Here is a 10,872-nt window from a genome sequence, read left to right on the forward strand (position 1 = left end):
GTGACTTGCCAGAGGTCCTTCAAGAAGTCAGAGGCAGAGCTGGCTGGTTACACAACCCTTGATGCCTGTTGCTTTTACTGCTGTACAAAAAGGAGCTTGGTAGTTGGCTTTATTAATTTTTTTCTTCTCTCTTACAACCCTGTTTTTCAGTCCATCAGAGCAAAATTTTTAAAAGAGCATTATTCACAACATTTCTCTAAAATTCAGTTATAGTTCTGTTAAATGTGTATCACTAGAATGGTATTATGAAAGCTAAGATTTATTTTTGCATTTACAGCAAAAGTATTGTTATATATTGTTTGAAAAAAAAATCTTGAGAAACCTACTTTTATTGTCTTCATTTTCTTATGTTTTTTTTTTAATTACATGCTTACAGTATTGTAGGTGATGATGATGGCGGGAAGCTTTTTACCCCTGAGGAATATGAAGAGTACAAAAGAAAAGTATTACCAATTCGGTTACAGAACAGGTTGTATGTGAGCTGGAGATCTCCAGCTGGCATGGACTGTAAGCTCGTGGGACCAGAGATGCTCTGCTTTTGTACTCACCGGTAGGAATCTTTTCATTTTTTTTGAGCTGTTGTATTTTTTTAAACTGGGAAAATGTAAAATGTTTCCAGATACATTACAGTACAGTATAGGAAAGTTAATTTAAGGTCCAAGAGTTGAGAAAATTAGGTTTTAAACCATAAGAACTATTCTTAAATCTAAATATCAATACATTTTTTTGGAGACCAAAATGATTTTGTAGTTTTCAATAAATTCAGCTTTAAGGCACAAGTTATTGTAGATCAGATTGATTCTGATAGTGTTGTAAAAATGAAATGAGGATTTGTGATATTTATGTAAAGAATGGATGTAAAAGCACCTGATATTATGCATTTAATTGAAAATTAACAAATTACAGTAATTAACGTAATTAAAGATACATCAGAACAGAACTTGTAAGATAAATTATAAGCCTTTCAGCTAGTTTTCTGATGAACACTAACAAAGTTATCAAAGTTATTGTTTTTGCCTGTTTTAGGTATAAGCAACACAAAACGGACTATGAAGTGATCCCCGAAGACCGTCCTATTTCTGTGCCTTGCAGAGTGAGCCGTTGTCTGTGCCAGTCCTATCACTATGTCCCTTTAAATGGCACACAGCCCATCCGCTGTAGATGCAAACACTTTGCTGATCAGCACAGTGCAGCACCTGGATTTTCATGTAACTCTTGTAAGTTACTGATGGGCTTGCAGCGTTCTTTGCTAGGAAACTTAACAGGAACAGCATGTGAGAGATCCGTGTTCTGCCCAGAGTATTGGGTGTGTGCTGCACTTGTCACTGGTGTGTATTTGGTCCTTGCAGAAGAGTGGGAAATGGGAAGGAAGACATCGCCTTTTGCACAGGAGGGTTTAGAACAACATCTGTAGCCTCCCCAAGTTCTGTGAAGGAGCATAAGTTTTTGAATGATTTGGTTAGTACATACGGAGACAGGCAGTACGAAAGCACCTCGTTTGCAGTTTGTCATTTCCACTACTGCCTGCACACGACTTCTCTACTTGAACTTGGTAGCTCGAGAGAGAGAAGTGTTGCTCTCCATTCCTCTGTTGCTTGGTTGAATATAACATGAATGTATTTTTATATCTTTTCTCAACTCAATAGGAAGTAGCACTCTGTTCCCAAGTAGTACTATTGTTAGCACTCCAGCAAAGCAATTCCAGAGCAGACAGATTGTGAGTCCAGAAATGCAAATAGAAATGGAGTTTCAAGCGAAGGGTTTGAGAAGGCATTAAGAGGAAGCTTCAGTTGATCGAGGTTATTGTAATGAAACAGCAGTTTCTATTAACCATAGAAACTAAATAATGCATAAAAATATTTGAAGCCTCAGATTACATAAGCTGAATATATTTTGTTAGAGTTCCATACTGTTAGTAAATTTCTTTCATTAAGTCTATCTAATCTGTACAGGAAAAATCGTAAACGGCTTTTGCTGAATGAGAATCATATCCCACAGAATAAAACATAAAATATCTGTATGACAGCCTTTCGAGAATTTGCTCTAAGTAATGTGAAAGTCTTAAATGTGAAATTGGATGATTCTGACTGAATCCTCAGAACAGTGTTTTTAATAATCATTGACATTATGCACTTTTTCTAGTGTTTCTCAAAAATACCTGACACTTCTGAGGGCTTCAAAGATTACACAGAGAAGTGCCAAGCCCTGCTTCTATTTTGGACTTGCATTGTTTTAATGTACTGGTACTAGTCCAGTCCAGTGCTGTGTAAATCTAATGTGATAGATGAATTAGAGATATGCTTTCTTTATAATTGAAAAAAAAGTATTGCTGTTGCACATTATATATGTATATACTTTCTTCTGTGTCCAAACACAGAGTAAGAGCTCTATTACTGAGGAGTGCTCCAAATGATATGAAAAACCTTGTAACATTTACAAGAATGTGATCCTTGAACATATTATACAAGACTTAAAAAAACTTTCTTGGTGCTCTGCAAAATGAACTGTAACTGGGAGTAGGAAGCAGGGTAATTTGTATAATTAAACATTTGCAAAATCAGTTCCTCAATTTTTTGTTCACCTCATTGCTCCAGAAGGGCTTCGATGACAGTCTTAGCTGTAGTTAGGGCAGCTATGTCACTTCACTCTGTGTTTTTAACGTCACATGTCACTTGTATAACTATTTCAGTTCCATCCTGTGGGCTATGCAAGCTTAAAAAAAACCCCTGAAAGTCAGTCTAATGGTACTCTTACATAGAACCTATTTTGCTGTTGCCACAGCGTGTATTTACTACTCAGATAATTTTGCTAATTTAAAAAGACATTTAAATTGTGATTTGTATCATAAATTGCCATTTGATGTTTTCTGGTCCTGCAACATTGACATGTGCTGTACACGTTTGGAGACAGTACTGCCAAAATGCTGGCAGGTTGTCTTCTTTACCCAGTGACAGAATTTTTTCTCTTTTTTATTTTTTGTCAGGAGGGATAGAGAAGGGTGTTGCTAATGGCAGTGAGCACAAGTTGCAATATAGGAAATCCAATTAGATATTAGGAAAGATATGTGTGCTCCAAGGGAAGACCAACATTGGTCCAGGCTGCTCAGAGAAGTGGAATCTCCATCCTCAGAGGTACTCAAAACCTGTGACTGAATGAGACCCTGAGACTGGACGATGGCTGTGATCTAATCCCCACATTCATCCTTTATGCTGTTTTATACAGCATTTCCATATCATGATGAAAAGAGGCTGTAAAAGGTTTCAACAAAGATAGCTGATTGCCCCAAGTCACATATGTGCTTCCAAATAGGAAGCATAGCTGGATGCTTTTGCAGTGAAGGAACTCTAGTCTTTGACAAGATCCGTTTAGAGAAACACCGTTTTGTCTGCAGTGAAGTATAGATTCCACTATAAGTGGAATATATATATTATGAGTATAATCTCACTCATGGCATTTATTTATTTGTTAATTAGGTTCCAAGTGTTCAGGCTTCTACAGCTGCTTTACCTGTGCGTGTGGTCAGCCAACATATGCTCATGAAACAGTTGTGGAAACTAAACAAGAGCGCTTAGCCCAAGGAAGGCCTGTGGGGCTGGATGTTCCTTATGCTGCTATGGGAGGACTGACTGGTTTTAGTTCACTAGCAGAAGGCTACATGAGACTTGATCCCAGTGGAATAGGTAAGTACAGCTGACCTGAGATGACATTTTAATACTCCAACTAAGTAGTTTGGAAAAGTAGCAATTCAACATAGGCTATCAAAGTTTGAAGGCAAACTGTAGCAAGAGGAGTAGGACTTAAGAGAGATTTATTTTTTTCAGCAGTCCTTAAGTGTGCAGAGACCACCATGGCCATCTTGTCTGACTTCCTGTAGTGAACTGATAAAGAAAAATCTTTATCAATAATTCTGGTGTTCAGCCCAGAAGCTTCTGGTTGAAGTGGAGCATACCTTTTAGAAAGAACTCTGTAACTTCTGTTTTTCTCTTAATATTTCCATGTTATATTTATGTTTATCCTTTAGCCTAATACTGCCCAGGTATTTCTTAGTTACACAGTTACAATATTTTTTTTTCCCAAACTCAAAGGTTAATAGCTGTTCAGCGTAAAAAAAAGAGGTCAGTTGTAGAACTTTATTTTTGACAGGCACGTTAGTTGGCTTTAATACCCCTGCTGCTCTGTGATTTTGTGTCATGTAGTAATGGACACATTTTGTCCTGAAATACTGTTTTATGTATTATTGCCATGTTCTTATTATTTCTTTTTTAAATTCTGATCTGGTATCTTGGATTCGTCTGAAGTTTAGAAACTATCACATAGCTGTAGTAATTAATGAAAAAAAGCTTTACATTTGTTTTGAAGCCTTTTTTTGCTTTTTTAAACTTGAGTTTGTGGGGTCTGCACTGAGTGTTGTAGATACTAATCTGTAGCCTTAATTTGACCCCATCATGTATGTTCTTAATATAACTCGTGATGTTAATTTTTGTTCTCATTCAACTTGTTTTCTAACAGGGAGTCCTTCTGCTGAACTTCTAGAATCCCCTGTTACCAGCATGGATCGTCCATTTCTGAAAGCGTTTCAGGGACCTTCTAGTTCTGCTCAAACCATCCCACAGACAGCAGGTGCTATATTAGTAAGGACTGTTTTAGAAAAAGTATTTAATATAAAATTAATTGGTTTTATTTATGAGTTGAAGGATGCTTAGGGCTAAAATCAAAGTTAAAAATTAAAATGAGTATTGAAGCCTTGTTATGTGAAAAGTTAATAATACAACATTCATGTACTTAAAAGTGCTTAGAAAAACAGTTTTGTTACTGCTTGTTATTTTTGGTCATGATGTGCTTTTTAACTTCAATGTTTTTTTCTAGCATGTGGTATCTTCCCCATTAATAGTGTCACTTTTTCATTGGATCAGTTTTTTAAATTTTTAATTCCTACCAGGATCTCATAATATCTGAATGGACTGTACATACTCAGTGCAATCCTGTGAAACTGCATTCTGCCAGAAAGTCTTTTCTGCATGGAATTATGGGTTGGCTATGCTTATTTTATGTCCCTTATTTAGTATAAGAATTTAGCAACTAATAGAACTGTTGAACTCCTCAAAGAGTATTTATAATAGCTTTCAGCCTAAACTAAAGAGACTACTCTTTGGTCCCAGTTGCTGGGGTTTGTTACTTGCTTATAAAGGTGAGTTCTCATTTTAACTGTGTTTTGCCAAATATAGAACATAACTAATGGAATAGCAAGTATCATTAACAAAAAAAGTTTGTTTTTTTGTTCTTTAGGGGGTTCTAGTGCCACAAAGCAAGTTTCTCATGGAAGGCATTCAGAAGATGATGACATGGCTTACTTTGAAAAACGTCATCAAGAACAGGCAAGTTACTACATTTATTGCTTAATTCAAACATATTTTCATAAGAGGATATTTAAAAAAGATTAATCATTTAAGTGGCATATAAATGCATTATATCCTTTGTTCTCTCCCTGAGAAAACACTAGCTTCTTAAAGTTTTAAATACAATTATGATTTATTGCAGGATTTCAGAAGTCAGTCATGTCTGGGATGGTATTTACCTTAACTGGTCAGATTTTTATTGAGGTAACTCCCCATTACAGAAAACCAAAATATTTTACTATGTGACAAAAAGAAACAACAAAGGAGGCTCACAGAAAGTCACCTGTGACATTTAAGAATGTGTGTTTGCTACCTCATTTATAAAACTTTATGATGTTCTTTTCCTTATGAATGTCTGTGTAGTCGGGCTAAATCTGGTGCGTCTTTCTTACAGCATCTGAATCACCTCTTTAGACGTGCTTCCTCCACCCCACTGACAGTATCATAAATTTAAATGCCCTGCGGTCTAGGTTACTTAGATGCTTAAATCCTTATTCTTTCTCCACATTAGCTCCTTAGCTCCACCATCTCCACTGGAAGTATGTCTTGACTGTTTATTAATTCTTTTTAAGGCAATGTTGCACAATTAACTTTTAAAATCTTAAGTGCCGTTATGCTCACTGCTTGCAACAAGGTGTTTTGTTAATGAAAAAGTTGTTCTAGCTTTGTGAGATTTTAAATTATTTCCTTTATTCTGGAACTCATCACAAAATATGGTAAGATATTATAAATACAGTATCAGTTTATAGGACAAAACGTGTTACTATCAAATCCAAATTGCTAAATTCCTTTTTCCCCTAAGATTTCATTTTCTTTGCAAAAGGTAGTAGGAATTTCAGATCCGAATGGGGAAAAATGTTTTAAAATGAGTTCCTATGTGGATCAATAACAGGATTGCTTTGCTTTGTAGACATTCAAATCCAAACTGGGGTCTTGCTTCCTTTTGACACAATTTCATGGGGAATAAAAGCATGTTAAAATATTATTTTATTTTTCCTTGCATTTTTGATAGCAACATTATATCTTATGTTAGATGAGATGGAAAAGTCCATGCATCTCTTTTAAATAATTGCTCTAAGTAGAATTTAATTCGCTAATGTAACAATACTTGAGAACAACTGTTGCTTCTAGAAACAACAGATATATTTGTTTGGATTAATAGTCTTACTACAAAATGGCAGAGTTAAGTTACGTGTATTGGTAAATCATACCATACTGTAAGAGCCTACTGTGTAGAAAAATCTTATGAGAGGAAGACATGCCCTCGTGGGTCAGTGAGGAGACACTGAGATGGAGGTTTAGCATCTACCTCAGCCACAAACTTCTTGTGTGACTTTGTGCATGCTGGTTAGTCTAACTGCATCTGTTGTACATCTGTGATAAAACTTACTTACCTTTCATTGCCATAAAGATAAATCCGTCAACATTTGTGAGGCACTTTGGCCTCAAGGGATATGTAAATACTTAGATTGCCATTATCAGAGATAAAGGCAGCCCTGGTTTAAATAGGGGAGGAGCTGCCGAGCTATGGAAGTGCTCCTTTGTCCTATGATGCAAAAGTAAGCAATGCTAGGTCGGGCTAGTAATGATCTGTAGCTCTCTCCATTGCATGTATCACTCTGGTAAATTTATGACTGGATGTAGAGATTTAGTATTGTATTACTGGCTGACTTGCAAATTAGTGCAATTAGTGCATCAACCACTGTTGATGTCTGTCTTTGTTGCAGCTGAAAAAGGGAAAGGCTGCTAAACGGAAAGATAAAAGTCCAGTGCCATCACAGAAGCCACGAGATGAATAAAGAAATATTTATTATATGGCACAGTGTTAATCGTTGTATTAAAGAGTGTTTTCCCTGTGCCTACCTGCATACGTGCATTTCTTCATTTCTTTATTCTGCTGTTTTGGTCTATTGCTGAAATTAATTTAAAATTATCTTGTTGTATTAAAATTGGTACTCTAATCAATGCATTTCTACTCTCCAGAGTTGTTACACAGATATTCCTCTGAGAACGGAAAAACACATTTAGAGACGTCTCTAAATTCTGGACAATTTTTACTTGGTGGCATTTGTTCTGTTAGTATTGACACTTTAATGTTTTCTTTAAATATTTTTTTCCCTTTGTGTTGGTTTCATTGGCTTTACATAATGTTCAAACATACCCTTCTTCTCTTGCACTTCTCCAGGCTCTGTTCTTGCCCACGTATAAATATTTTTTACACGTGAAATTCTGTAGGTATCTAAACCCATTTCCACACATACTTAGTAGCTACTTGAAGGGATCGTGCTTGTACACTTTATCCCAGTACCATTTTCCCGATTCTGTTTGTCTGATACTGTCCATGATTCTATTATACTAAATTTCTGAAAACATTAAGTGGAAATGGATATGCTTTTTATTGCATGTAAACAAATAATTATATTGTGTTTGATATAAACTTAGTTATCCAACAGATACTCTTTCATCATGTCTATCCAACACCGAGCAAGTCCCTCAAGAAGGGAGATGTGCTTTTGTATTCTTTGTCCATATTCACAGCTGTGGCAGCATAGTTAAAATTTAAAATTTGATAACTTTGTGTGGTGGTTTAAATCTGTGAAGCAGCACAGCAAGAACCTGGTACAGAGTAACTGGCAGAGGCTGCAGTTTAAGAGGCAAAACCAGAGCCTGAGCTAACTTTGTTAGTCTCCTTTGAAAACAGAGAGGTGTAAGTCAGTTTGTCCTTAAAAATACTTGAAGGTACCTCTTGGACTGAAGAGTTTTCAGGTGGTATGTGTGTGTTCTGAGACTTTACAGCAAGAGCTGGGAGACGCTTACAGAGCTCTGATTCCCATCAGAGAGAATGCCCTCTGCGTGAAAAGAGGTGACGTTGAATGCATTTGGTGTAAGGCAGTTTGCTTTTTTCTTCAGAGATCAGCTGTGGGAGAGGAGTTCTTGGGGGTGCATGCAGGTTGTACGTGACTGATGGAGGTGGCTGGAATCTGAGTGAGAAGGGAATGGATGGCTCAGTTGCCCAAACTGAAAGATTAAAAAAGGCCACTTACTGTAACTCCGAGCTATACTGCCATTACTGCAGATGCCCATCAGAGAGGTTAATCTGTTACTTTAATTTAAATGCATAATATATCAAAGTGTCTAATGTATGTTTCAAAAGTACCTTTACTTTTAAATTCTACACAGTAACATACATGCTTTAACTTAAGAAATAAAAATATTAATTTGAGCTCCCTCTTCTGGTCCTAATATACAATAACTGCTACAGATATTCAGTTTCACAAGTAACTGGGGATTTCACAATAGAATTACAAGAAACAAACAAATGTAAATAACATTGATTTAAAAAGGTAAATGAAAATATAGAAAAAATACTTTTATTTTAGTGAGATTATTACAAGCTTAATAGCGGAAGTTTATTCTGCTTCCATATTTATCCCCGTGGCTATACCCAACAGGGAATGCAGTTCCAGAAATGTATGTCTGTATTTCAGAGATGAGGTTTCTCACAGCAAAATATTGTTACAGACAGAGGTTTTAATAGTTACAAAACCCCCTGTATTTTGTGTTTCTTTTAATACTAATAACTTTTTACTTTTAGGAAATAATGTATTGTGCTTCTGTTGATGTTTTGAGTTAAAAATACTTGTCAGTTTTAAATGTTTGCTCTGCCAAATTCAGTCTTACTAAACTGTACTTTGATCATCATGAACTAGTTTTATCAAAGTAAATTTAAAAAAAAATCTGTGCTTAAAGTTATTTAAAATTTACACTTAAATTATACTAAAAAGTTATTACATTTATTTAATGGTATTTCTTTTTAGTTGGAAAAGGTGGAATCATAAAAATAGCAACTGCATTAAATATTGCTTAGGAGTTCTGGTCACTTTTCACCCATGTTGATGACGTCCAAGTAAAAGAAACTCACTTTCCTTCCTAGAAGGCGTATTTTTGACTTCTCGGTACTCATGTAGTACTTTTTTACAGAATTTTAATTCATATCTATACATGAAAAATCAGGTATAGTGTATCTCATAATGTTGCTGGCTATGAAAACTGGACACTGATGACATAAGTGAAATTTGCACTTAACTGGAATTACTCTTATTTTCATCCTAAAAAAAAAGAATCATAATTTTGTAGGATCAAAATGGCAACCACCAATTCTATTGAAAAATCTCTTCACATTTCTATTAAGAAAATTCTGTAAAGGTAAAAGCAGAGACCAAATGCTGGTATGTTTGCCATTAACAGTGGTCATTAAATAAAGAGCTCAGTTTGACATGTACTTGTTGATGGTTTGTTTTCCTGAGACCAGTCATGAACTTTGAACATAATATCATGGGACAGATAAGTTATCTGTTCATCTGTGTGATTTATTTGTGGGCGTGTATCTGTCATTCAGCTGGACACATTAACTGTTTCTGACTCTAACCCAAGGAATCTGGCACAGGAGAAATGGTTTGTACACACACAGAGTGCTCTGAGCTGGTAAAGCTTAATTATATAGGTCCTAGGCAATGCTTAAGCACTTCTCATTTTTAAATAGCTGGCTTTCAAATAAATTATTTTGCCATTATTGTAACACTTCTAGAGTCTAGAACATGATTTTTTAACTGGTTTCAATTATCCTATGAAAAGCCCTAGACGTGCCTTGGTTATGTATGATGGCAGACTGGTCAGGGGATGGCAAGGGGCTCCTTCCCCTTCAGTGCTGCTCTGATACTAAATATAAATGTGTCTGTCTGTCTCAGGGGTGGGAGGAAGGCCAATGTGATGTGTGAATTCGCAGGCACTAGCGGCATCCGTGCAGACTTACGTTGTCAGGTTGTCAGTGCCTTTACAGCACGCTGTGCATGTTAAACGGCTTGCAGGTCTCGTCTCTGTATGTCCCTGGAGTCTCTAGTGGTAGTTTTGTTGTAGCCCTGCAGCCTAAGGAAACAGACAAAATACTTGTCTCTTTCTTTATATGCAATAGTATTTTTTATTAGCACAAATATAGTTGAAAACAACAACAAAGGTTTTCCAGTGTGAAAGACCTTGCACAGGTGTAGCTGGTTTTTGGTTTGGTTTTGTTTTGTTTTCCCCCATAACAAAAGATACTACTTCTGTCGAGAAGCCTACTGCTGCTTTGGAGCCCTTAGCATTTGTCTTCTGGCAGAGGAAGCCGTTACTGGTTTTACACTGGTTTTGCTCTGATTTTCCACTCAGTGTGCCTGCTGGCCCTGCCTGGGCACTAAGCCCATGTGCTCCTGCAGTTCCCTCCGGCTGGAGAGGCCCAGGCCCCACCGTGACATGTCGCCTGCGTAGCACTGGCACCTCTGCCTCGCTAATGGCGCCACCAGTTTTCAATCTTGTATTCAGTAAGGCAGGAAAATCGCACATCGCTGTATGTGGAACCAAAAGATGAGCGCGGACACGTCGCGCAAGCGGAATCAGATGATCCCGTTCAGAGGGTGGGTCGAGGCCGGTGGCGGGGATC

General features: G+C 36.7%; 1 protein-coding gene across 1 annotated transcript; it reads left to right on the plus strand.

The window, feature by feature from the left end:
• Nucleotides 1–376: 376 nt before the first annotated feature.
• On the plus strand, nt 377–7,195 carry FAM221A (family with sequence similarity 221 member A; the record flags this gene model as incomplete). The annotated part of the gene is made up of 6 exons (XM_010163422.1): nt 377–550; nt 1,027–1,217; nt 3,474–3,680; nt 4,510–4,620; nt 5,287–5,375; nt 7,124–7,195. Coding segments are annotated over 6 exons (844 nt in total), but the record flags the coding sequence as incomplete, so codon positions are not given.
• Between the last annotated feature and the right edge of the window lie 3,677 nt (nt 7,196–10,872).

The sequence above is a fragment of the Antrostomus carolinensis genome, unplaced genomic scaffold (assembly GCF_000700745.2).
Source record: "Antrostomus carolinensis isolate BGI_N321 unplaced genomic scaffold, ASM70074v2 scaffold3802, whole genome shotgun sequence".
Classification (NCBI taxonomy): domain Eukaryota; kingdom Metazoa; phylum Chordata; class Aves; order Caprimulgiformes; family Caprimulgidae; genus Antrostomus; species Antrostomus carolinensis.